This window comes from Hippocampus bargibanti, linkage group LG02 (assembly GCF_051943395.1).
Source record: "Hippocampus bargibanti isolate YZ-2025 linkage group LG02, ASM5194339v1, whole genome shotgun sequence".
Taxonomy (NCBI): domain Eukaryota; kingdom Metazoa; phylum Chordata; class Actinopteri; order Syngnathiformes; family Syngnathidae; genus Hippocampus; species Hippocampus bargibanti.
Window position 1 is genome coordinate 28304908 of NC_142735.1, and position 26830 is coordinate 28331737.

The following is a 26830-nucleotide window of genomic DNA, read 5'->3' on the forward strand; positions in this document are numbered from 1 at the left end:
TCCCCCCTCTTGGCTTCCCGTAGTTTGTCTCGTGATGCCTCACGACCATAACACGGAAGTCAAGGCTTGTTTTGCACCAGTGTTCGCTTTTATCCACTCTTTCTGGATTCAATTTTATTATTTTTTTTGAAATGCGACTTTTACTCACAATAATTTATTTGCTCTCATGCTCGCATGGGTTGGCAAATGCAACCGAACCAATTCAGACGTTTGTAATCCCGCACAGTCACATGGACGTCGGCTGGGTTTATACAGTGCAGGTAGAAGTTTAGCTGTTTTTTGTTGTTGTTTTTTTTCTCTCCGTTCCTACTCCTACTACCGTGTTATCCACAGGAGAGTATGCATGCCTATGCAGCCAACGTGTACAACAGCGTGACGGAGGAGCTTTCCAAGGAGAAGAATCGCAGGTTTATTGCAGTCGAGCAGGAATTCTTTCGACTGTGGTGGGATAATGTGGCGTCAGGCTCCCAAAAGAAACAAGTACGATGCTGGCATAAGTCACCGAAATGTCAACATTTTAACTTATCTGTACTATTTATTTTTTGTTTGGTTGATTTATTGCATACAAATAAATCGATCCAAAATGGAGTGACAGGTAACCCCCATGGACCAAAAGTAAACATAAAGTGAAGAATACACAAAGTAAAATACACAAAGTAAGGAGTAAGTGAGTTTTTGTACTGTCATTGGTATGCATTATCCGTTTTGATCCGGCACAAAGACACACAACTATGAGTTTTATTTGGACAAACGTAGTTTTTGTTTTGGTTCCATCTTGTGACAGTTTTCCCATTAGACCAAGTAGTGCTTTGGTGCCATTGTGTGCCATCCTAGTGGAAAGAAACTGTATCCAAGGGCGCTGTTGAGTTTTATTTCGACAAAAGTAACTCTGTGTGCTGCCACGTACTGTAATTTTAGTGTGAATAAAGTGTGTGGAAGTGCATTGTTGAGTTTTATTTTGACAAAAAGTAATGCCTTGTGACCGCCAGATGGCACTTTTGATTCAAAGAACTATGTTGAAGTTCATTAAAAGACCGCTTCGTCACTCTGACGAAGGCGGAAGTATACGCCAAAACATGTCAGGTATTTGAACACCTATACTACACTGTCTGCAAGAAAAGAATCTGTTTTAAATTAAATATCAAGTCGACAGGATGAACTTAATACAACTATGTTGAAGTTCGTTTTGCCTATAGAAGTGCTGTCATAATAAAAGTTGAAAACAATTAATATTCTACAAACTGAGCCACTAAAGATCTTAAATTGTTTAGCAATTGTTTGATCGGATTGAAAAAAAGCACTCATGAGTACTTGCAGCAAAGATTCTCCCGAACTGACAGTACAGGCCGACTCGTCTTCTCGTCCAGGTTCACCAACTAGTGAGCGAAGGTCGACTTGAGTTCGTCCTGGGCGGCCAAGTGATGCCCGACGAAGCTGTGACGGATCTCGACGATTTGCTGGTGCAAATGACAGGTAGTTTAGGCTCGTTTCCCGCCGCGTTGCCGCCGACTGACTTTGCGGTCTTTCCATTTCAGAGGGCCACGGTTTCCTTTTCGAGACATTCGGTGTGCGTCCTCGTTTCTCTTGGGGCGTCGATCCGTTCGGGGCTTCCGCCACCACGCCCGTGCTCTTCGCCATGGCTGGTTTCGATGCTCATCTCATCTCGCGTATCGACTACGATCTGAAAGACTACATGCAGAATGCGAAGGTGCCGCCCGGACTGCCGTGTCGAATCGTACCGGACTCGTGACTCATCCAACCCCCTTTTTGTTGCTGTTGTGCTGTGAATGCAGAAATTGCAGTTTGTTTGGAGAGGCTCCGCATCTTTGCAAGAACGGCAGCAAATCTTCACTCACACCATGGACCAGTTCAGCTACTGCACTCCGTCTTACCTGCCGTTCTCTAACAGGTAGTCTTTTTTTGGCAAAAAATGACTTTGACAACCCTTGGTCGAATGCACCAGTGTCATGGGCAAGGCCTGGGGGCCAAATCTGGCCCACCATGTCATTTTATTTGGCCTGTGAAAGCAAATCAAACTTGAGAAATTTCATGATGCTTGCTCAAGTCCGAACCAAAATTTCAAATTGTCCCATGTAAACCACAATAACACCTGTTATTCTCCACTTCAGATTAGAAAACTAATTATTCGTCCATTTGTTGTGCGCTCTAGATGTAATATGTGGAGCAGATGAAACATTCTATTGGCTTCCTCAAATTCATAATGAACCTTGAATGTAAACCGCAACTACAATGTGACCCGCGGAAAAAAATAGTTTGACACCCCTGATTTAGAGCGCCTCGTCGATTTTTTTATAATGTCTGAATTTATAGCTCAGGCTTCTACTGGAATGGCGTGGCCTTATTCCCCGACCCCCCAAAAGATGGCGTGTACCCCAACATGAGTTTACCCGTTACCCATGAGACGGTGCGCGCTTACGCCAACACCATGGTGGAGAACATCAAGCAGAGGGCCGGCTGGTTTCGGACCAAGCACGTTCTGTGGCCATGGGTGACAAAATCTCTCCAACCTTTGCATCAATGAAGCTAGCAAGTTTGCACACGTCCGACTGACTTGTCAAATTGCGTTTTCAGGGTTGTGACAAACAGTTCTACAATTCGTCCGTGCAGTTCGCCAACATGGACCCGTTAATGGACTACATTAACAAAAACAGTAAAGACTTGGGGGTCACGGTCCGCTACGCCACAGTTGGCGAATACTTCCAAGCCATACACGACGCAGATCTTGTCTGGGAGGTGCGCGGGAGTGAAGACTTCCTGCCTTATTCTACCGGTAACAAAATAAAACACTCATGACATCACTTTAAAAAAACGTGACATGACGGGACCTGATAACTCGTTTTTTTGTTTTTTGTTTGGTAGAGTCCCACCAGGCTTGGACGGGATTTTATGCCTCTCGGAACATCCTAAAAGGGGCGGCGAGGCGAGCCAGCGCGAAACTTCGTGCGGCCGAGACTCTCTTCACGCTGTACCGGGTTAACTATCCGGACGGACCGGTCGCAAAAGACTGGGCGCTTGTGAAGCTAAAAGCGCTACGCTGGGCCGTCTCGGAGGTGGAAATTTGGCGCCGCGGAGTTTTGTTATTCCGCACACGAAATGAGGGATATGAAATTTTAAGACGCGTACAAAATTTCTGAAGTAATCAGACAGTTCAAAGTAGGTCGACTGTAATATTAGATGATGAACCACTACCAAAAAGAAACTCCTCAACTCACTTTTTGACGTCAACTTGGCGTTTAAAGGACAAACGACGCCTCCGGACAAGTTGTGTCCATAATTTGTAAAATCACTTCAAATTACTCGTACTGAGCGTATTTTACAAAGATTCTACGGCATATAGCATATTTTACATTTTAAGACTCGCGCTGAATATTCAGGAAGTCTTGTTTTCGAGTTGGTGACGATTCCTTCGTGACGTCACATCAGGGATGCCCCTGACCGAGAAAGCGACACACAATGCATTTTGGATACTTTGTTTGGTCTGTAAACATCGTGTTGATGGCGAAATTAGAAGGAAAACACATAAATAACGTGATGGTGAATAGTTGTGTGTTGCACCAAGACTACTATTTGATACTATTTGACACAAATTCCCAGCAGACAAATCAGCCCTTTTCCAACGGAGCTTGGACGCTATCTTGTGCATTTTCTGGGACACTACATTTTTGTCCAGACGCCTCAAAATGATACGGAAAGACTTCTTTAATCGATTGCAAACATTTATGCCTTCCTCTTCAGAACTATTTGAATCATATTCATAACTGGATGAGTAACAAGAAAGCATCTTCGAATCTGAAACCATTGTTTGGATTCTAGAGCAAGGCAAGACATCTTGGCGTGACGTCACGAACAAGGGGGCGGGAATCTTCTGAAACTCCATTTCCGAGGTCATTTTGAAGTAGTTTTGGGACACTTTTAAGTCATTTTTATTGGTGTTTTGCATTTGACTAAAAATATCAGCCTGCCTGTTTTGGGTATTTTAGATGCCGTAAAACGTTTTCTGATGTCAGTTAGGAAACAAACAAAAAAAATGGTGTCGGTTGTCCTTTAACACGCTCTGAAAATGAACACGGCTCATTTACACTAACATTCCACCAGATGACGCTAAAATCGTTATTTTATAGCTTTGAGCAGAACATAAAAATGAAAGTTTCCACCACTCTTGAGTTTGTGATGGCAAAATATTGTGAATAGTCACATCACCACCCCTTCCCCCCGGCCTCGTCAATCCAATTTTTAAACTCATTGATTTTACGATGTCCACATTTTATTTGTAGGTTCAACACCACGACGGCATCACTGGCACAGAGTCCCCAAAAGTAGCAGACATGTACCTGCAGCATCTCACACAAGCCATGATGGGCGTCGAAGAGCTTTTGGCGGCCATCTTGTTGCTACCGCATGGCGTCGACGTTCGTAATGCCTCTTGCAACCACAAAAAAGGTTTTGTGGATTTCTTTGTCGTTCTGCAATATAATGGCGTTCATGACATTTTGGTATTTTTTAAGCAGGCGCTGGGAAGAATTTGGAGCAACACGTCATCGTTTACAACCCCCTGGCGTGGAACATCTCGACGGTCATCAACGTCACTGTGACGTTCCCGTTTGCACGTGTCTTTGATGAGTCGAGACGACCCGTCCCTGCGCAGGTAGATGACACAATTTGTATGCGAACTCAACCAAAAAGTCTCAAAGGACAAATTGACTGACAAGACAAAAGTCTGATTTAGGGTGGGGGGCATTTGTGGGTCATTTTCCCCACTTCCAGGGAACCTTTGAATGTTTGGAAAATTGAATTAGCCTTTATTAGTCTCGCAGTGGAAAGATGCCCAATGGTTTCGAGATTAACTCATTCACTGCCAGAAATGTGCAAAAAAGTGTCACCCACAGAATATTGACTTTTATGACTACATAAGCATTTAATGCAGCATTAGAAATGTTAGACACTGTTCTTTCATCAGAAAATAGGAGTTAATTCCTAAATTATATGGGCCTGGAGTTATATGAGCTTGAAATGAGGGTGGCTGTCCACAATACAATGCAATACGTACATATTGTTTTTTTTTTTTTTTTTTTTTACTTTATATTACTTCCAGGTTGAATGAACGCTGGCGCATGTGGTTGCCACTGCTCACCTGCAGAAATGATATCCTGTGACTGTAAAGTGTTGAGAATTTTGAAAGGCGCTTATAAATGAAATGTAATATTATTTATTATTAATGCAGCCAGTTTCACTTCGAAACATGACATTTTACAGGCATGTCATTCATGAGTGTACCCACACAAAAAAATGTAAGACACTACCAATTTTTAGGTTTCCTGGAAAATTCAGCCCAAAGAAGCTTCACTCAAAAACATATTTAGCGGGCATGTCATTGAGTAGACCCACCAAAAATGAAAAAATAAATACATCAAGATTGGCATTCAAAAGATATTTTACCCATTTTCAAGGTTACTGGAAAATTCAACCCAATGAAGCCAGTTTCACTCAGCAACATGTTTTGCAGGCATGCCATAAACGAGTAGACCCACAAAAAATACAATAATAACTCAGGTTGTTTTTTATTGTGTAAATACATTTTCACCATTCTTAGGTGTACTGGAAAATTAGCCCAGTTAAAGGGCAACCGACGTTACTTTTTTGTTTTTTAACTGACATCAGAAAAACGTTTTATAGCATCTAAAATACCCCAAACCCACAGTATGATATTTTTAGTCAAATGCAAAACACCAATAAAAATGACTTAAAGTGTCCAAAATCTGCAAAAAAATTGAGCTGCGAATTGGGCATTTTCAGAAAGTCCCGCCCCCAGTTCGTGACGTCACGCCAAGACGTCTTGCATTGCTGGAGAATCAAAACAATGGCTTCAGATTCGGATAATATGCTTTCTTGTTACACATCCAGTTATGAATATGATTCAAATAGTCCTGAAAAGAAAAGCATACATGTTTGCAATCGATTAAAGAATTTATTCCATGTCATTTTGAGGCAAACGGGTGGGGGGGAATGTCTCACCCAAAAAGAGGCAAGAAAATGGCCACCGAGCTGTGAGGAATGAATCAGCCCGTTTCCACAGGCTGATACATTCCTTCCATGGAGCTTGGACTCCCTCTGCTGGCGACTTTTGGATGTAACACAAGGTTAAAAAAAGAGTACAGCAAAATACATTGAAGTGATGGAAGGACTGCTACAATGTGTCTTTTTTACGGTAAACCACCAACTCAAAAACAAGCCTTCCTGAATGTTCAGCGCGAGTCTTAAAACGTAAAATATAGCGGTGGAATCTTATTAAAATACGCCCAGTAGAAGTCATTTGAAGCCATTTCACAAATTATGGACACAACTTTTTCCGGAGACGTCGGTTGTCCTTTAAGCGAGTTTAACACAGCAACATGTTTTGCAGGCATGTCATAAATGAGTAGAACCACAAACAAAAATTGTTTGCCCGCGAAATACATTTTTAGGGATCCTTATGGATTTGTTTTGACAATTAAGACTCCAAAGCCAATTTCACTTCACTAGATGATATTTTGTGGATATTTGTGTCATGATGAGCACTACAAAAAAACTTAAGGGGGCATACCTGTATAGACACAAGAGGGTTGCCGTTTTGGTTTTAAGGTCCAATCTGATGTGTTTCACAGATACAAAGGTCTGCCTTATCCAACGTCACCTATGACTTGTTCATCCTGGCGGACCTGGAAGGTCTTCAACAGAGAAAGTACTTGATCAAGTTCTCAGAGAAGCCTTGCGCACGGAGGTCCAAGTGCGGCAGCACGTTCGAAGCCAAAGTGGTCCCTTTCGAAACGCGCAGCGTCCGGGACCGGAAGAAAACGGGTCACAGGCTTCTGCCCGTTCTGAGCGAGTGTTATAAGATCATGTTCGATCAGGACACCAATTTACTACACAGTATCACACATCTGTAAGTCACCCGCTTCATCATTTAAAACATAAAACACACTTTGTCTCCCGCATACGTGTGTCTCCAACAGGCAAGACCCAAGACGGGTTCAGGTGACTCAAGATTTTTGGGAGTACCGAGCCAACGGCGATGTGAAAGTAGGGCCCATCTCAGACAACTATATCTTCAGCGCTAATGGTTCGGCGGTGCGGGCGTATGAGGCCGTGCAAATGGAAATAGTGCCCGGTGACATCATCACTGAAATCAGGCAATACTTCTACAGGTGGGTATCGGCAATTGCCTTTTGTTTTCCCATCCGCTCACGTTTAAACCGCACCATCAAGGAACGAAAGTGACGAGGACTACGCCTTCTCCATCGTCACCCGCGTCCCAGAATGCTTTGGGAGCAAAGTGCGGCGGTGTCACGCGCTGGAGCAGACGTACTCGTTGGGGCCACTCGCCGTCAACACCGAAGTCGTCCTCAGGACCAGCTCGTCTTTGAAGAGTGACAGGACTCTGTACACGGACAACAACGGCTACCAGATGATGAAGAGGACACATAGAGAGTTCGCCAACAACACTTTAGCTCGAGTAGGTTCTACTTGTGGTCTTTTTACCACCACCCCCCCCCCCAAAAAAAATGTTTAATAATTCCCCAGTGATGACAAAGTTTATTTATGTCATGGTGTACCTCCAGAATTCAGCTTTTGGGACGGTTTGACTCTTAAATTCACTCCAACATTGTTCTTTGACCCTGAGATAGCACGTAATGGTGACAAAGCAACACTTTTGTCTCAAGGCAATCCCTACACTGACTTCAGCATAGTTCGTTGACGCATATATAAGGGCAAAGTACTCAATTTCTCTCAAGGAAACTTCTCAGTTCACTTCAGTATAGTTCCTCGACACAGAGATGCCGCCAGATGGCGACAAAGCAATACTTTTGTCTCAATGCAACCCCTCAACTGACTTCAACTTAGTTCCTTGACGCCTAGATAAAGGCATAGTGCTAATTTTTCGCTCAAACTCCTCGGCTCATTTCAACAATGTTCCTCAACACGGAGATGCCACCATATGGCTACAAAGCAATACTTGTGTCTCAATGCAATCCTTCAACTTACTTCAACTTAGTTCTTTGACGCATAGATAACGGTAAAGCGCTCATTTTCTCTCAAAGAAACTCCTCAGATCACTTCGACATACTGTAGTTCCTCGACACCGAGCTGGTGTCGACAAAGCAAAACTTTTCCAGACCAACGACACCACGTTGATCTGGAACGCACCCCCTGATTCACCTGTGATCAATGTTACAGAATTATTTCCCCATGGTTCGCACAGCCTATATCGAGGACGACCTCAGCCGACTGGTCCTGGTGGGCGACCAAGCCCACGGCGTCTCCAGCCAAGCCGGCGGACAACTGGAGGTAGAAACGATTGATGTTGGAAAGACACACCACTTGCCTTCCATTTGTCCTTTGCTCCCCGCCGCCCACCCCCAGGTGATGCTCCACAGGCGTCTGTGGAACAACCTGCCATGGAACCTCGGCTACAACCTGACCCTCAACGATAGCTCGGTGGTCCGGCCCACTCTGCGGCTGATGCTAGCCTCCAAAAGCGTCGCCGGCAAAATCTACCAGAGGGAGGCCATAGAGCTACAGCACAGACCCATCGTCATGATCGTCGGCATGCCACGTGAGAACCCAACTCGATTTTTTAAAGTTGTGTTTGGTTTGCAGTTTCAAATGTCAATTACTCAACTTAGTCACCAAAGATGGTTTAATTTAGCTACATGAAACTTGATAGTCGACTCAACAAGATGACAAGCTCGAAAAGACATTCAGCCATTTTGCTTTGCAGCAAAATGGGTTCAAACGTTTTTGCAACCAGATTTGGTGTGTTAAAAATGTGAGGGGGCAATATTGGCAGACATTCTTGACATTGAACAGCATTTAATTAAAATAAATTTCAGTGAGCCATTCTGTCTTTCACATTTGCTTTTGTAGTTTAATTTTCAGCTATCTTCAAGGACAACCAACACAATTTTTTGGGTGCCCAACTGACATCAGGAAAACGTGTTATAGCATCTAAAATACCTAAAACTGATATTTTTAGTCAAACGCAAAATACAGTAAAGTCTTGTTATATCGATATCGGTTATATCGATAGTACTGCTTATTACGATACTATTTCTATCAACGCAAGGAGAAAATTTACAAGCCGCAGGATCGGATATATCGATAGTCCGGTTATATTGATATTTTTTCCGACTTTACTGTACCAATAAAAATGACTCACGCATGTGTTTTGGCTCATTTGAAATATGAATATCCAAAATGAATTGACATTGACAGTCAACTTTCCTCCTCATGTTGGTTTTTGCCATTTTATAAAATTGAAAACATTAAGAAAAACGCAATTTTAGAAAATTAAGCAATATTGGAAAAAAATCGCCATTTTAGGAATTTGTGGTGCTCATTCAGTCAATGACTGGTGTACTAATTTGCAGTTCCTAATTGAACCTCTAAGTGGCAGCACTTAGCACACGCAGGTAACAGTGATACTGCCCAATGGATTCATTCTACATGTGGGCCAGAAGCTATTGATTTGATGACGGAGGCTGTGGGCCTCATGAAATTTGACCACGGGACGCATTTGGCTCTCGGCCCCGACTTTGGACTGTTTTAAGGTATTTCTGTCCACTTCCAGGGGTCCTTTGAATTTTAGCAAATTGAAAAAAAAGGAGAACATTTCCACTTCAGAAAATTGGAGGGCTCGTTCATTTCAATGACGCCTGCACTAATTTGCTGTTCCTAATTGAGCCTCTATATGGCATCACTTAACACACTTTGGACATGTCTCTATTAGGGTCATTGTGTCCACTTCAAGGGGTCCTTTTTAATTTGTTTTAATGTAAGAAAAATAGCCATCAGGCCCAATTTTACTGAGTACCACGAAATTTAGCATCCTGCTTTATCCCGAATAAATGCGCAGAAAGGTCTCAAGACGTCATGTCTGCAAAGACCAGTTTTACTTAGCAATGCGATCTTCAACAGCGATGTCTACCACCACTGGATTCACAATAATAAGCCATCTTTGAAGAGACACAGGAAGTTGGCCATTTTGCTTTAGACCGCCCATCTTGCTGTAACGTCAGCTGCTTCAAAGGGTCCACGTGTTGTTACTGAATTTGATACCACACAAGCGATGCAGATTTCCCAAAATCGGCACCGCTAAAACAGACATTATTCATTGTGTGGAGGCTCATGTACACTACTTTGTGCATTTATTTACCTTGATGTTAGATCTGTTCCGGAAGGAGGATGAGCATAAAAGAAGCCCTCACGCCCATGCTGTGGCGCTGCCGCCCAACCTGCACCTGCTCAGCCTCAGCATCCCTGGCTGGAATTACAGCGTCCGCTCAGGTCAGCTGCGGAAAGTCACATTCAGCGATCGAGATTAGACTTGGAGCCGAGAACTGTGTTGGTGTGCATCCAGGTGAAAATGCCCAACCCGAGCCAGACTATGACCGGGTCCTGTTGAGAATCATGCATCTGTTTGAGGCAGGAGAAGACCCAGAGCTTTCAAAGCCGCTCACCATCAGCTTGAAGGTGACAGCATTACAGCGCTTGTTGAATTATTACACTGAAACAGTTACCGGTATACATTTTGAATTTACTTGTGTTAACAGGATGTGCTCCGGGGCATTGGGGATCTGTCGGCCATGGAGGAGCGCTCCCTGACGGGGACTTGGGATATCGGTAGCCTGCGGAGGTGGACGTGGAAAACAGTAGATGACAAAGGGGAAAGTAAGACTTTCATTTTGGCACTTGCTGTTCAGATCCACACATCCTAAATGTACCTTCTGTTTGTTCGCAGGGAAGACAAGCTCCAGGCGCTTTGGAGACGATCCTTTCTCAGTGACCATTTCAGCAAAAGAAATCCGAACCTTCTTTCTTTCATTCAACTCTAGGGATCTTTAAGTTGCCTTCTGTGGAGATTAACTTTTCCTGTGTTTTGTTTACTTTTATTTTGTTGTGTTTTTAGAGTATTAAGTGCCTTCATTTGTTCTTGTGGGCATCCCCATGATGATTTATGATGACAGTCTCACTCATTGAATAGAATGATTATTTTCATTGCTTTGTTACCAGATTGTTGTTAATGGTAATAACTGTTATATAGTATTAATACATTCGTGTTTAATTAATCTCACCGTTTATTATTTTGAGAAACAATTTTACTTTCAACGACCAGGAGGAAATTGTTGGACTGTGGTGTCGAAGCGGTGCATTTCCGTAATGGCCTCTAGGGGCGCTACAATCCAGAGAGCAACACCGGAAGCTGCAAACAGCCATCAATTGCCGTGCATTAGGGTGATGACCACCGTTAGCGTAAGTCACACTGATGTGTATTTTTTTGGTCGTTGTAAAAATATATTTATTTATAAATCCGAAGCATGTTCTGTTGCGTTTTGAAATAAATCATTGGCTGCGATATGCAACGAATCAAGCAAAGGGGCGTAGCCAGTATGTTCGAGGATGTTAAACGTCACCTTTATTTTCAAATATTTTGTAGCCGCTATTCGTTTTGTTTCATTTGCAGTTCCACGCATACAATGGCTTGTGAATATAAAGATAAGCGGACTGTGATAAAGCACCAGTCCCTTTTTAGCAACGATTTACTGAGCATGCGCACTTGGCCGCCAGCTAACCAATTTAAAATATCGGTTATTTGTTGACTTAATTCGGCAAGCCCACACAGATATTTTTTGTGTATTGTTACTTACTGAAAACCCCTACCAACGTTTTGTGTTTAATAATTTTATATTGTTCATCTCCGCACAAAATGTGTATCCCCAGTTTTTGGACGTCCAAAATAACATTAAAGGTTTCAATTCTGCGTGCAGAAACGAGAGAGGGAGCAGCGGAGGAAGCTGCAGCACTTTTTAGCTGATCTGGCCCTACTGGGTTCCTTACAGGTGCAATCATATCAAAAACGGGGACGTTGTTTACACATCATATGACCTCTCGTCTCCCCCTACCAGGGTTTCAAGTACTTCCAGCCTTGGTTAAGGGGGAAAGAGGAGCTTCTGCTGACTGTTGTCAATGAAGATCTGGTCAGTGATCTACAGCAGTCTTTTTCAGTCGAGGGACGTTTCGTTCATTGAAAAAAAACACGAGCAAAAATGTGAGAAATTGTAGCAGTTGAGGAAGGTACACACACGACTGATTGTAGACACGTGTGTATTCCAACTGCTAACAAGTGGATCTGACTCAAACATGGAAAAATGCAGTAAAATATTCTTAACATAAATCAACACGCTGCCTGCTGTACACCTGCTGGGTGAGATGCATGGTCCTAGTGCCTGCAACACTATTAGCTTGTTTTAACAATTAAAGGGTTTATTATGTTGTTATTGTAAGAGTTTTTTAAAGTTTGAATAATAACACAAAAAATACAACACATTGAATCAGGTTTAAATAAACATCAATCTCACTCAGTTTGATAAATGGTTTGGATGGACAGTCCAAATGTCCCATTTACAATGCCAGTGAAACTTTTTTTAGCCACAAATTGAGCGACATGATGACTTGCTTTCATGGCTCGTGCACGTCTCTCATTTCTCCATGTGTTCGTGCAGGTGAAGAAAATGCTCCACATTGATGTTTTGAAATAAAGGGGGGTTGGTTTGGAAATCAAGATTCAATTTACTTGGAACCATAGCGCAGTTGGGCAGTTTTTCATCAAATGTGTGTGTTACTTTCGGGTTGAGTGAACGCTGGTGCGTCTGCCTGCCGCTGCTCACCCGCAGAAAATCTTATCCTGTGACTGTACAATGTCCTTGTAAATGTATTATGATTATTATTATTCTACCAAGGACAAGGAAGTCTGTGTCATACCATCTCCAAAAAAAGTAAATCCAAATCTCCAGAAACCTGTGCTTGTATATAATAATAATAATAATACATTTCTAAGCGCTTTTCAAAACTCTCAAGGTCACTTTACAGTCACCGGATATGTTTTTCTGTGGGTGAGCAGCGGCAGCCACACGCACTAGCGTTCACTCAACCCGAAAGTTACTCAAATAGATAGCAAGCTAGGTAGCTAGCGAATAGATAGCCATTCGCTAGCAAACAGCTAGCTAATGGCCAGCAAAGACATAGTTATTAGCCAGCAAATAGATGGCCACTAGCTAGCACATAGATTTAGCCAATAATTTAGAAACACAATGCAATTATCTACCTGCTGATTTGCCACCTACTGGTTTGGAAGAGTATTACACATTCATCCACCATAGAATAAACTGCATGACCATACAAATTGGATAATTTCCCACGCCACACCTGACAATATCTCGTGGTACTGGTACAGCGTTTTACAACCACTGATTTACAATAAGATAAGATGACCAATGTTATTGGTCTTACAATGGAGAAATCCCCATTCCAATAGACAGGTGTATAAAAAAAACTGCTCAGAGACGCCATATAAAAAAAAATCTCATTATTCAATCAGGGCTGGCGCTCGCCAGGCTTTGCAGTATCCAGAGCCTCCTCCAGCAGCAGCAACTGTTCTTCATCAAGCAGCAGCTCCCCCAGCCTTGCCAGCCAGGCAGGCTCCCCCACGCCTGTGGAGGCCCGGGTCCCGGCGCCAGCTACCCCAACACGAACTACGCACACGGCCAGGTGAGATTAGAGGAATTTACATTTCAAATGATGACAATTTGATGACTTTTTTTTCTTCTCAGGCAGCCCAGCAATGAGGAACATCTCCTGCCAGCCTCCCCCAGCGAGCAAGAGATGGCAGTGCCTGTAAGTGATGTCTTTTTCCGATCAAAGTAACATACCTCGTCCCTCTCCACCAGGGGTGCACATGCGATCAAAACCGGTATCAGGCTACTGCTAAACCACACGGTGTCAAAGTCAAGGCCCAGGGGCCAAATGTGGCCCGCCAGATCATGTTATTCGGCCTGCGAAAGCAAATCAAGCAGGTCAAGTGCCATGATGCTTGCTAAAGTCCCAACCAAAATATTAAATTGTCTGATATTAACCACAATAACAGTCATAATTCTTGACTTCAGATTTGAAAAATTTGTTGAGCGCTCTGGATGTAATATGTGAAGGGGATAAAACATTGTAATGGCTTCCCCAAATTCATAATGGCCCACTTGGGAGGAAAGCGTAACTACAATGTGGCCCGCCGCAAAAAAATGACTGACACCCTTGCGCTCAGCATTTTGATCAACTGGTAACGTTTTTGGAGCAGGGATAGCAAAACCAGACATCAAAAATAGGCTGGGTGGGGGATCTTGAGGACCAGATTTGGACACGTCAACATCAATAAATGTATTGTTCAAGAAACTCATTCCGAAAGGTATATTTGCCCCTCAGAGAAGCTTGACAGGCCGAGTGCAACAATGACAAAAATGTATACAAGTCACATGTCACAACTACACATAAAAGCACTGATCTCTTCATTTTAGCAAAAGAAAAACCATCTATACTTTTTACTCTTTTGTAGGGCTGAACAATTTTGAAAAATGGTGAAATTGCCAGATTCCTCCTCATTATTACGACTATGATTATTTTTTCACATCCTTTCCCATATATTTTTGCCACAAATTGAAACTGTATAGACTATAGGGCGCACCCGCAATGAATGAAAAAGGTTTACCAAATACGGTATATAAATCTACCAGTTTTCACATATAATGGTGCTCCAGTCGAGGATGGGATAACGCACTACTTCCTCTACAGGGGGTGGAGTCAGTGGCTCAATATGACTTCACATATAAGACGCACCTGCGGATAACGCGCAGGGTCATCTTTTCAAGAAAATCAAGGCTTTTTGGTGTGCCTTATGCACCGGAAAATTTGGTAATTAGAAAATTGCTTTCATGACATCAATTTTATTTCTATTGATTGTTGAGGCTCAGGAAAGTCCTTTTTTTATAGAAAAGCCGAACAACCAGTTGACAATCGCTTGATTAATTGTGTCTTCTACCATCTAGTGTAGAGCAAAAATGTATTTTCATCGGCATGGATGAACGTTGTGAAGAACTTGAGAATCACTCTTCAGGAGGTGAACTGCACCTTGTTTCTCCTGGCGGGCTACGTCAAATACGGACGCCCCCACGCTTGGATTCGCTCCAACCACGAGCGCCTGGTCAGCATCCGAGGCACCGACTCCATGGTCAGGGACACGCCCCTGAAGCTCAAGTCCATCACCGACTGGCAGACTGGAGGTCTGGAATCCAAACCCGAGTGGAGAAAGTTCTCCTGGGAACATCATATGTTGTTTTTTTTTTTGTAGTTATTCGTGTGTGGGACGTGGTGAGCGAGCTGGTGAGTCTCTGCACGGTGCCCTTCCCCTCCAACCCGTTTGCCCTTGACATGCGCTACATCCAAAGCCTTCCTGTGCCGGAACGCTTCCTCGCCACCGGAGCGCTCCTCAACTTCCTGGAGACGTACGCAGTCTGCGGGAACCGCGACGAGTTGCACTACGACAAAGGTGTTTTTAGAAACAAAAAAATTGTATAAATTGAGTTTTGAATGAGATTGTAACAGATGTCTGCTCTCCAGTCCTGGAGGAGGTGAAGCCTCTGCGGCGTCTCCACGTCCAAACTTTACTGGAGCTACAGCGGATTAAAAAAATGGACGTGGAGCAGGACGCAGACGTCGCAACGTGTGTATCATGAACTCATTCTCGTTGATTGTTTTTTTTTTGGGGTGGAATCTGCTTCCTGTCTCACAACTAATGGTTGACGAAAGCACAAATAGCCGTTTGGTTATACAGTAAAGTCTCGTGAAATCGATTCAAGGGAGTCCGAAAAAATATCGATATAACCGGGACTATCGATATATCCGACCCTGTTTGCATGTAATTTTCTCCGTGCGTGCATAGAAATAGTATCGTATATAACCGGGACTATCGATATAACCGATATCGATATAACGAGACTTTACTGTATTTCGCAATTTTCTGATTCCATCCTCATGACTAGTTCACAGCCGTCCTTGTTTTTAATTTGTCGATCGGAAACTATTCACTGCCACCAAATAAAATCAGAAATTAGATTTTTTTTTTCAAATGTAAAAAAAAAGTTAAAGCTCAATAAAGCAATCTGTTTTTTTTTTCAATCACCCAGCTTTAGACGACCGTCAAAACCTTGGACAAGATAATTTACAAACATGGGAAACTTGTCAAATGACATTAAAAAATATCTCAGACGCTTTTAGGGACATGTTTGACCCCCTCCGCATCAACCCTTGACACACACTGCAAGCCAAAAATAACATTTGAAGCCGGCCTTGCGGAAACCAGCTCATTTGTCATTTAATATTTACCCGACGAGAGCACGTGATGTGACACAAATGTATAAAAACATTTTTCATACATATTTCATTAAATATGTACATCATGATAACAGCACTTTGAACAAAAATGAAAAAAATATATACACCTTTAAGCAGGCACTTGTGTGCTGTTTGTAAAGACATCACATAAAAAAAAATAACCAAACATAACGTTCGTGCCACACGAGTGGATTGAAAAAATGTCCCATTTAAAAAAAAAAAAGCTTGAGTCACCTGGAAGGCCCGAAAGGGGCGGGGGGTGGAGGGCAAAACTGTACACTCACTGATGGGAAGAGAGGAAGTGACCGCGCTCCCTCTATTCCAGGATCAACAACCCCGCATGTGTTTGGAATATTGAATCAGTAAAAAAGACACACGCCTCACTGATTCCTGCAGTCCGAGTGGGGAGGGGGGCAGGGGGCGGCTCAGGTCCAGCTGCCAGAGGCGGACCCTCGTCTGGCGATGGCTCGGAGGGGGCTTCGGGACATTGAGCCTCTCTTCCTCCAACGAACTAGATGTGGAACGACATAGGGGTCAATTAGGGACGATACAACACGGCACTCGAAATAGCAGACACCCACGTCACTCACCAACCTAGGCCCCAACTTTTTACATCTAATGTCATACTCAAATATGCGATCTAAAACCTGCGGATGGGTATTTTTAGGAGATTAAAACATAAATAAATAAAATACACTTGCAATTTGCATGTTATTAGATTTAATATTGCAATATCGATTTCAATTCAATTCTGAAATCAACAATAGAATGTTGAGCTCAGACCAAATAGCCGCAGAAAATACTACCATTAACTAATTTCAGATTTATGATCGTGTTTTTTTTTATGAAAAAAATAATAATTCTGAAATAATGAAGACAACGCTGGGTTCAGACCAAATGACTGCAAAAAAATATCATTGAATAATTCAGATTTATGAGATATTTCTTTAAATTCAATTCTGAAATAGTAGAATGCTGAGTTCAGACCAAATGACCGCAAAAAAAGGCTTATTAGCATTAAACTATTCAGATTTCTGATGTTTTTTTTAATTTGAAAAAAAAATCAATAGAAAGCCAAGTTCAGACCAAATGACCAGAAAAAAACTAATTAACTAATTCAGATTTATGATAGTTTTTTTTTATAAAAAAAATTATTCTGAAATAATGAGGACAACGCTGGGTTCAGACCAAATTACTGCAAAAAAATACTTATTACCATTAAGTAATTAAGGTTTATATATTTTTTAAATGAATAAAATTCGATTCTGAAAAAAATGAACAGAATCCTGAGTTCAGACCAAATAACTGCAAAAAAATTACTTACCATTAAACGATTCAGAATTATGCTGTAATTTTATGTATTAATGTTTTGAGAGCATTTTTTTAATCTGTGGAATTAAAAAAAGTTATGCTAATGTGAGCACAATGCCGAATAGTGGCCACGATATGCTAATGCTAAAGTAATAAATTGTAGCCCCACGGGAGGTACAGCACGCGCATGAAATTAAAACAAATAATATTTATGCCAGTCTTACAAATATATTCTTCTCAAAATAGTAGTAAAGTCAATTTGACTCAAATTGAGGCTGCTTTGGAATCACGTGAATGGAAGGAAGCAGACTGCTCACCTCTGCCCAAGCTAGCAGGTAGCGTCGAGCTTTTAGCGGCCGGTCCGATGGCATCGGCGTCAACACTGGGCGACGGCGGCGTGGTGGACCCTTCTCGCTGCCAGTCGCTTAGCGCCCGCTGGAAGGAGTGCGCCAGGCAGCTGGTCATGTCCCGCGCCCGCTCGGCCCGGTTGCACCAGAACACGCGACACTGCAGCTGCTGCCCGTGATGCTTGCAGATGTACAAGAAGACGTTGGGGCGGTCGGCGTCGGCGGCGCAGTACGCGATGTCCTGCAGGTAGGTCTTGGTGAGCTGCCGGCCCGTGCTCAGCTCCTTGACCTCCACGTAGCGAGGCCGCACCACCAGGGCGTGGTCTTTACTCAGCTTCTTGCCGCTGGCCACGCCCGCCAGCAGGCGACCGATGGCGTCCTGCGCCTGTTCTCGGTCCAGGGAGAAGATCTTCTCGGTGCCCAGGTAGTGGACTTTGAAGAGCGGGTCGCCGTGGGACAGCGACTCGGTGCGGTCGCGGCGGAAACGGCGGCGGAGCGCCGCCGGAGAGTTTTTCAATGTCTGCATGAGGTGGAAGGTGCCGAGGGACATGACGACGAATTCAAAGTGTCGCTTTCCAGGGCTGGGGCCACCCCTACCGCTGTTCCACCTTCTTTCGACAGACGGATTTGCTTTTTTCTGGAAAAAAAAGAAATGAAAATTCAAATAAGTCATCAGACTTTTTTTAAATTACTCCTGGATTTTAATTACTCATGGATTTTTGCTACTGTGCTAACTGATGTTGCAGGCCACATTGTCGTTACGGTTTCGAAGGCCGTTATGAATTTGGGGGATCCATTAAAATGTTTCATCCCCACCACGTATTACATAAAAAAGCGCACAACAAATTGACATAAAACTCGTTTTCAACTTTGAAGTAAAAATAATGACTGTTATTGTGGTGTACATACGATTACAATTTTTATTTTTGGTTCGAATTTTAGCAAGCATGCACTTGATATGCTTGATTTGCTTTCGCGGGCCCAATAAAATAATGTGGCGGGACAGATTTGCCCCCCGGGCCTTGACTTTGACACCTTTTGCTTTAAGGCCTCCTGAGACGACCCCCACCCCACATCACCCTTGTCTCGCAAGCTCCTTCTGCATTGTGTCGCTTTCATTTTGGCCCCTTTTTTAGTTTTCACCCACCATTCTTTTACCATTCCTCTCCAGAAATGAGCGTAGGCTCAAACGTTTGACCATTGTTAGTGGACATGAATGCAGGAAACAGGTCCCAGACCACCCCTCCCCCCCCAAAAAAATACTGGTGTTCTCCAAACAATGGCATGCTTCTGCGAGTGTGTCATGATTATACTTACCAAACACTTTTTGACACAACAGGACTGATGTATTGCAAAACAAGAGCAACAATTTCCTCCAACATCAGAAAAACATGATGGTTACCTACCACTGTGACCCGAACTCTTCAACTCATTTCACGATAAGCCCCTGACACCAAGATAGCAGCAGTCTTTTTTTTTTTTTTTTTTTTTTTGGGGGGGGGGGGGGGGGGGGGGGGGGCTGATCCCCAATATGAAACTCAACATACTTTTGGGAGATTTTTGTTGCCAACATGGAACGCCTGAACTCATTTTTACAGAGTTCCAAGATGGTGGCAAATCATGCTCTTTTTTTCCCTAAATGGAGCTCTTCAACTCACTTTAACATAGATAGTTCCTTGACACAAAGATGTGTCAAATGCCTGCAGTTTACTTGTGTGTCTAAAATCTAGATTACATTTCTCGACTAACGCAGGACCAAGGTGATGCATAAGGTTGGCTTTACAATTGTCATTAATGTGCAGGTTCATTTAGTGATATAGATTTTAGGGGGAAAAGTTATATAGTCGTAATGTCGCTCTTTTTTACAGGTTTAATGTATGCCGAATTAGCAATTTAACCGATAGGGGAAACCGTGCAAAGTCACCCGCGTGACGCGCGTGGCGTGTGCGAGAATCAAGCGAGCAAACATTCAAATGTGCAGTTTCTTCAAGGCGCTACGGTCGTCGCTCTTACCTGGCCTGAGCAGTTTCATCCAAACGACGTCTGAGAATGCCTCACGTGAAAATGTCACTTGAAGTGGTGCACGCCGAGCTAAAAAACGCACGAGAAAAAGAAGGAAATGCCACCTTAGGCTATAAAAATCGTTTGTGGGTTGGGGGTTGACTTTTCACACACGCACGCTATGCCTTTCGATGTTCATGCAACGCTATCTGGATTACGTTCCTGTGGTCGACTCGAATCTGCGGCCGTCTGCTTTTGAACGATGTGAGCGCGCGCTAGTCATGCGTGGACGCGCACCTGCGTCAGAGACGTCGAGAAACTTGGGGTGGGCGCTACTAACTCAGCGCGAGGTAAAGGGGTGTTTTGTGGCACTACAAATGACACTTTCTTTAAGACCACGATGCAAGGTGAAAAAAAAACTTCAGAACGTTTTTATAATGTAATAGTTTAAAAGTCTCGTGTTGAAATAACTGAGAAATAATTATTGTCTGTTTGTATCTATTTAGCACTTATACAAGTAACCCCCTTTCTTTTTGACCGTTTCAAACCTGACGTATTAATGCGTTAATGAATGTCCGCGCATTTATCTCATAATAACAGTTAAAGCACGCATAATGAGGTCAGCAAGACTATATTGCCCATACAATGTGTTTTTCTCTATATGCGCCCGGTCCACGATGTACACCACTTCTGACCCACAGAAAAGGCTGTAGTTCACCTACGACCCTAAAGTGGAAAAACCGAAAAAAGATTTTCTAAGCTATTTTTAGTGTCGAGCAAAACATTTTTATAAGCATTACCCTTTGAACAGTCCCGAATCATAAACTTGTATGTGCAATGAGTGACTGATGTGGTTAAACAGTCGGGTCCCTGTTTTCTTCCTGGGTTGAGCCCAAAAACAGTTAAGGGCTTTGGACGTCATGCCCGCCACGGTGCCTCAGCGGTGCACACTGGAGCCATTCTTGTTGGTAGTGCTCAGCTTCAACGTCATGGAAGCGTTTCAGACAGGCAGTCCAACACCGTAGTCGTTGCACGCTACTCCCAAAAGGATGAATTTAAATGTTCTACACTAACCTAAGAGCCTATTTTTGCAGCAATTGTTCTATTTTGTTTCATAACAAATACCACCTCAACAAATACTGTAATCTCCATGTACCACAACAATGAGAGTTGCGTAGTAGAACCAAGCATCCAGTGAGACCCAAATATTCTATGATTTACCTATACCTATCACACTTAAAAGTTAACTAAATATTTTTTCTTCTACTTGAGACACGGAAGAATGACTGCTTGTACGTTTTGCCACTCCGCGTGTGTAAAGTAGCAGCCGTTTGAAGGTTTAAAATGAGTGTAACATTTTGCCTTTTTATGCTAGCATGAAGCTAGTGGGCTTTCGTCAGCACAAAATGATTAAGTTTGGGCGATTATTTTGGTGTTTAAAGATACATTTTGAATTTTCTGTTGTTCTATGTGATATTGTTCAGTTTATGTGCAAAATAGCGGTTGTTTGAAGGTTTATAGTTATTGTGACATATGCAAATTTCTATTAGATACCCTACGCCATTTTATGTAATTGCATTTTAGCATTAAGCTATCTGACGACAGTCATTGTATTGTTTGGTGGAATATTATTTGAATTCTCTTTGGCTTTTGTGTCAGTTTAACTATTCGTAAAGCCTTACAGGTTTCTGTCATGTTCCTGCGATTTAAATCCGTGTTTCCCAGCACACAGTGTTGTTTTGATTGCTGCTCGATAAATATATTTAGACTGGATTAGAAGATTGCAACCTCTTTTGGGGGGTTCATTGTGTCTGTGCTGTTGAATTCTTCCGTCAGGTTTTGTGGGTGTGTCCTACTTTCAACACGCTCACCCAACGACCATCAAACCGATGTCTTCACAAAGCTGTCAGGAAGTTGTTCAACAATTGATTAGATCAGCTTTAAATCAAGAGATGGGTTTAATGCTGCCGTTTAATGAAGACGAGACGCGTGGATGTGGCAACACAGTATGGCAGAAGGGATGGGTAAAGAACCATTTGGTGCAAAAACATTTGTGGGAGTGGTTATTTTTTCAGAAGATGTCCCTGAAAGTGCACAACTCCGTTACACTTATCCATAAATGAGCTGTCCGATTTCAAACTCCAATACGGGCCCTTAAGTACAAAAGTTTACACAGCTCAACTATAAATGGTTATTGCCAAGCCCACTTCATCTTTTAGTTCCCCTTTCCCAGAGGTTGTAAAGTGAACATTCAGTGAGACTAAAAAGTGGCACACACATTTCAAATGTCCCCATTGGTGATGTTCATCTGGCTCTAACAATTTCCGCAAATTTCAGAAAGAGGGAAACTGGTGTGTGTGTGTGTGTGTGTGTGTGTGTGTGTGTGTGTGTGTGTGTGTGTGTGTGTGTGTGTGTGTGTGTGTGTGTGTGTGTGTGTGTGTGTGTGTGTGTGTGTGTGTGGTTCAAATGTTAAATCAATGAAGTTAGAATTGTTAAACACTACATGATGATTTTTTTTTTCAGAGGACAGAAAAGTTACATTTAATTTGCGAAAACAGACAGATTTTGGGTTGGTACAACGCTCGACCAGTTAGCACGTCTCCACCTGCAGTCCAGAGGTCTGGGGTTCCATTCCAGGCCTTCCCGTGTCGAGTTCACATCATGGAATGGATGGACAAATGTCTGTCCTAGATTGCATCATTTTATGAAAATAAGATTTTTCAAGACCACATTCAAGGTAAATTGAATGCAGAAGTGAAAATTTAAATCAAGCACCTCCTTTGAGCAAGTGAACTTCAAAACCTACCACGTAATTCTCGTGATATTCGGCCTTTATGCTTTCTCTTCCTCCTCCTCGTTTGATGGCGTCACGTCACTTGACTCATGAGTTGACAGCAAAAACACAAACCCACATGTCCAAATAAGGGCGTACGTGGCGTCGATAGAATGACAGCATGTCTGTCCCCCTCCCACCCCCCACCCCTACACACACACACACACACATTTTTTTCGAGCGCATAAAGTCGAACATGCCGACAGAAAAAAACACGATGATGCAATTTCCGGTTGCGTCCCCTTCGCGGGACTGAAGCAGGCTTACTCAAGCATCATGCTACAGTCGGCTTCACATCGTCAGAAACCCACCAAGCAAGTCACTCAATAAGATCAGAACCTCTCGTTGTTTGATAAGAGTTACAGGTGCACTTTGGGTAGTTTAACGTGTGTGTGTGTGTGTGTGTGTGTGTGTGTGGGGGGGGGGGGGGGGGGTGTAATCAGAACCCAGACTCAACAGGAAGAACAGGCGTCGACTTCCTGTACGCCGCCCCGAGAACTCGCACGGCCCAACTACATGTTCTGAGCTCCCGTATATGAAGAACTTATCAAATTCAATTCGTCTGTCTAACATCTGCGGCGAGTGCGTCGGTCTGCGCGTCATCTGCGAGATTTCAGGTGGAAAAAAAACGTCAACCTCCTGGAGACATACGGTGGCTATAAATAGAACAAGCGGGTAAGAGCCTACACAGGAATGGGCTTTTTTCAAGGCAGCCTTAGAGAATTCCTCATTTCCTCCCCACCCAACCACAGAACACAATGACACGCAGTGTGACGAACACATGCATTTATCGCGAGCACTGTTGCGTGGTTTGTGTCGTTTTAAAAAGGTTCAATTTTCTCACAGTCATACATACATAAGGCACAAGTAAGAGCTGAGGAAAGGGATGATGAAAGCGTGAACTAATTTGGGAGGAACGAGAAAGCGAAAAGAGAGACTGCTAGCGGTTCAGACAGAAGTAAAGTGTAAAGAGAGGACCGAGTGAAAGAAAACAAGGGAACGGGAGAGAAACCCCACAAAAAAGGATGAGAGAAAAAAAAGAGTTGGGAAAAGGGAGCGAAAAAGTTGTAAGTAAGAGGAAAAGGAGGGAGGTGAAAGAATAAGAGGCTTGATCAGAAGAAAGCGTGAGAAAGAAAAGAAAATTGTCCAAATAAAAACTACCTCATGCATGCGGCAATTCCAATTCTCCATCTTGCCTGTCGGATCCCTCTTTCACGTTTCCATGGCCACAGTGTCCTCTAGTGCTTGACAAAGAGAATTACACGAGGCTTCACATGGACATTGAAGATACATACTGTACTGTACATTCATATTACCAGGTGAGTGTTGAAAATACTAGACGCCTGTGTGTGTGTGTGTGTGTGTGTTCGTGTGTGTGTGTGCGTGTCTATGTGTGTGTGTGCGTGTGTGTGTGTGTGTGTGTGTGTGTGTGTGTGTGTGTGTGTGTGTGTGTGTGTGTGTGTGTGTGTGTGTGTGTGTGTGTGTGTGTGTGTGTGTGTGTGTGTGTGTGTGTGTGTGTGTGTATGACAGTTATCAGCCAAATGAATGGGAAATGTACAGTAAAAAAAAAAAACACCCCGTTGGCACTACTGATGAAAGTAGAGCGTTGTGCCTGATTTGTAAGGGTCTTTGCTTACGACCGAAGCAGCTGAAGTTTAGCTAACAACCACTTCAATGCAAAGCAGCCAGTCCCAACAGCATTCTCCATTGTTTTTACCCAGACTTTACATTTATTCCCATTTTAGCTTCGGTACCTCATCCCTTCTTGCCTGAGGCCAGAAGACCAGTTTCTGGCTTATAGTAAAGGCAGCAGGTGAACACCATTGGGCTGCCAGGTGGGCAGCACCTACAACTGAAAAAAGACAGCTTTGTGCCTCTGGAGACACCCTGCTGTCAACCGGCTACAACACGAGCCACAATATCATATTGAGTGCATGCATACTAAATTGTGTTCAGACTTTTTTTTCCCACAAATCTATGTTTGATTTCAGAGCATTGTCATGAATTGGTGAGTGTAGTTTTACTTTATTTGGATGCTGCTGTGCCGATGACCATTGTGTGTTTGGGAGCCTTTTATTAAGCATCTTCATCTTTATTAAGTTTATAGAGTTGCTTGTTCTGTCGCCACAAGGGGACACAAGCCAGTGTCTTCTTGTGCCGGTCCCAAGCCCGGATAAAGGGCTTGGGACAGAGGGTTGTGACAGAGGGTTGTGTCAGGAAGGGGATCCGACGTAAAAACTTGATCAAAACATACATGCCAATCAAATCTCTGAAGATGGAGGACACTGATTCGCCGTTGCGACCCCTGAAGGGAAAAGATGAAAGGAAAAGAAGTTACATCATGAAATTTTAACATGATACAAAACAATTTTAAAAAATAAAGTCAAAATATCAGCTTTTACCTTTTTTCCCGAGCACTTTTCTTCTGCCCGAAGATAGCTGGGATAAGTTCCAACAACTCTGCTTATAAGCAGCATTGAAAATGAAAGGATGGACGAAATCTTAATATAATACAAAAAAACACATGTACGTATTCACAAAATAAAGTCACAATAAAAAAAAAACAAGTAGACTTAATCCTAGACGAAAATTTGATCTGTAAAGCACCTTAAAACAGGCGCAAGTGTTGTTAAAGTACGATGTAACGATGTATTCATGTACAATTGGAATAATATTTAAAAACAAAGTGAAATTGGACATACGATTAAAAGAATGATGGATGGATATCGTGAAAATGTCATTAAAACCACACTTGTACTTAAAAAAGACGAAAAATACAGTTCACACTTCTACACTTGTATGTATATAGCTTCAGAAAAGGAAAAAAAAATGTGCCAAAAGTATTTTTGGATGGGTTTTTTTTTTGCATTTCAATTACCAACCTTTCTTATACCTCAAATGAACAATTTATAACAATATAGAACAATCCACAACAAAAATGTGAAAAAAATAACCCATTCAAATTGCAGATGTAGCGCAGTGTGTAAGTGGACTATGTGTATATATTTCTTACACCAGCAGCACACAATATGTATGTATGTATATGTATATATGTATATAAGCTACTCTGTGGAGTTCATATGTTTGTAAATCTGACTGTGATGACGTCAGTGCCTCACCAGCCATGAACCTCACCGCACGTCACTGATACTCACTTTATAAAGCAATTATTGTCATGATCTGGTTGGCGACCAACGGGGGGCGCTGTCGGCCCCGCCTGCACCTGCACAAGTGCTGGTCGTCCCGATCAGATTGGCGACCAACGGGTAGCGACGTCAGCAGTGACGTGCAGTCAGTGGAGGCAGGTGAGGCAGTGCCTCACCTGTCATCATGGAAAGCTGTCATGGAAATATCAAATGAAAAAATAAATTAAACAGATGTATTTAGTGATTTGTACTTTAAAGTTCTTGTCCATTTAACTTCACCGTTTTAGGATTTTTTTCAAAATCGCTGAATTTTCACATTTACCGTTCAAATACTAAGTAGAGACGAGCGGTGACGTCATTGATGACGTCAGTGCCTCACCAGCCATGAACCTCACCGCACGTCACTGGACGTCAACCCTGCCTGCAGCCTCGCAGGTGCTGGTCGTTTGCAAATTTCCCCATTGCGGGACGAATAAAGGTATTCTGATTCTGAATCACTGACACTTAAAAGGACACCCGGCACGACCATCCGGTGTCGGTTCATTGTTTGCTGCTTGTTTGCTGCTTGCGTTGTGTATGTGTTTGTTTAACCTTGGCGGACTTTTACTTTTGGTCTTCTTTTGATACTTTGTATTTTTTTCCATTCAGATGTTTTTGATGTTTTACATTTTGTTCCTGCTGACCTTTATTTTAATACAATTTGTCAAACAACCTCCTGCTCCCTCCTGCCTGCTTTTTGGGATCCGCACCCGCCATCACCACCTTGCAAAACGTGACAATTATTGACACAATAAGTTCATTTGTAAGGTGAAACAAAAGAAACCGTAAAAAACAAAATATATTTTTATACTAATTAAATGTATAAACAAACAATGGACGCATGTTTATGTTTTATGTAGTTCTAATGATTTTGTTTACTT

The 26830-nt window shown here is 42.7% G+C and overlaps 4 protein-coding genes across 10 annotated transcripts in view; 2 read left to right on the top strand and 2 right to left on the bottom strand.

Annotated features, from left to right (window-relative positions):
• The first annotated feature begins 25 nt into the window (after positions 1-25).
• On the top strand, positions 26-11123 carry man2b2 (mannosidase, alpha, class 2B, member 2). Of its 2 annotated transcripts, none has more exons than XM_088990718.1 (19): positions 26-260; positions 334-480; positions 1368-1473; positions 1536-1708; positions 1794-1909; positions 2332-2509; positions 2593-2791; positions 2881-3071; positions 4296-4461; positions 4527-4666; positions 6663-6940; positions 7011-7202; positions 7264-7510; positions 8233-8343; positions 8419-8611; positions 10222-10341; positions 10415-10527; positions 10608-10725; positions 10796-11123. In XM_088990718.1, the coding sequence occupies exons 1-19, from the start codon at positions 132-134 to the stop codon at positions 10897-10899; spliced, it is 3021 nt and encodes a 1006-aa protein (XP_088846844.1). In that variant the 5' UTR covers positions 26-131; the 3' UTR covers positions 10900-11123. The 2 variants fall into 2 exon arrangements, with proteins under 2 accessions (XP_088846844.1, XP_088846845.1); XM_088990719.1 differs by having other exon boundaries at positions 4530-4666.
• A 49-nt stretch (positions 11124-11172) lies between these two features.
• Positions 11173-16085, top strand: LOC148902304 (uncharacterized). 2 transcript variants are annotated; one of them, XM_088990721.1, is made up of 9 exons: positions 11173-11307; positions 11823-11894; positions 11961-12032; positions 13433-13602; positions 13665-13728; positions 14996-15161; positions 15230-15261; positions 15327-15427; positions 15499-16085. In XM_088990721.1, the coding sequence occupies exons 1-9, from the start codon at positions 11215-11217 to the stop codon at positions 15563-15565; spliced, it is 837 nt and encodes a 278-aa protein (XP_088846847.1). In that variant the 5' UTR covers positions 11173-11214; the 3' UTR covers positions 15566-16085. The 2 variants fall into 2 exon arrangements, with proteins under 2 accessions (XP_088846847.1, XP_088846846.1); XM_088990720.1 differs by having other exon boundaries at positions 15230-15427; positions 15499-16079.
• Positions 16086-16247: 162 nt separating this feature from the next.
• LOC148902305 (low density lipoprotein receptor adapter protein 1) lies at positions 16248-20216 on the bottom strand. The gene is made up of 3 exons (XM_088990722.1): positions 19944-20216; positions 17901-18567; positions 16248-16783 (listed from the first exon to the last, which is right to left on the bottom strand). The coding sequence occupies exons 2-3, from the start codon at positions 18478-18480 to the stop codon at positions 16698-16700; spliced, it is 666 nt and encodes a 221-aa protein (XP_088846848.1). The 5' UTR covers positions 18481-18567; positions 19944-20216; the 3' UTR covers positions 16248-16697.
• Positions 20217-22282: 2066 nt separating this feature from the next.
• chd3 (chromodomain helicase DNA binding protein 3) overlaps positions 22283-26830 on the bottom strand; it is a 54602-nt gene continuing 50054 nt past the window's right edge. Inside the window, exons 39-42 of one of the 5 annotated variants that reach the window (XR_016114282.1) lie at positions 25920-26102; positions 25167-25224; positions 23926-25069; positions 22283-22811 (exon numbers count right to left, since the gene is read on the bottom strand). The gene's annotated coding sequence lies outside the window, so the exon portion shown is untranslated. Of the gene's footprint in view, positions 22812-23925; positions 26103-26830 lie in introns of all 5 variants that reach the window. The other 4 variants (XR_016114283.1, XR_016114280.1, XR_016114281.1 and 1 more) reach the window with 4 other exon arrangements.

Coding starts and splice junctions, on each gene's coding strand:
- LOC148902304 (XM_088990720.1), top strand. CDS start 11,215: ATGGCCTCTAGGGGCGCTACAATCCAGAGAGCAACACCGGAAGCTGCA. Junction 11,895..11,960: donor CCCTACTGGGTTCCTTACAG/GTGCAATCATAT, acceptor TCCCCCTACCAG/GGTTTCAAGTACTTCCAGCC. Junction 12,033..13,432: donor CTGTTGTCAATGAAGATCTG/GTCAGTGATCTA, acceptor TTATTCAATCAG/GGCTGGCGCTCGCCAGGCTT.
- man2b2 (XM_088990718.1), top strand. CDS start 132: ATGCGACTTTTACTCACAATAATTTATTTGCTCTCATGCTCGCATGGG. Junction 4,462..4,526: donor CTCTTGCAACCACAAAAAAG/GTTTTGTGGATT, acceptor GTATTTTTTAAG/CAGGCGCTGGGAAGAATTTG. Junction 8,344..8,418: donor AAGCCGGCGGACAACTGGAG/GTAGAAACGATT, acceptor GCCCACCCCCAG/GTGATGCTCCACAGGCGTCT.
- LOC148902305 (XM_088990722.1), bottom strand. CDS start 18,480: ATGTCCCTCGGCACCTTCCACCTCATGCAGACATTGAAAAACTCTCCG. Junction 16,784..17,900: donor ACCTGCTAGCTTGGGCAGAG/GTGAGCAGTCTG, acceptor TTCCACATCTAG/TTCGTTGGAGGAAGAGAGGC.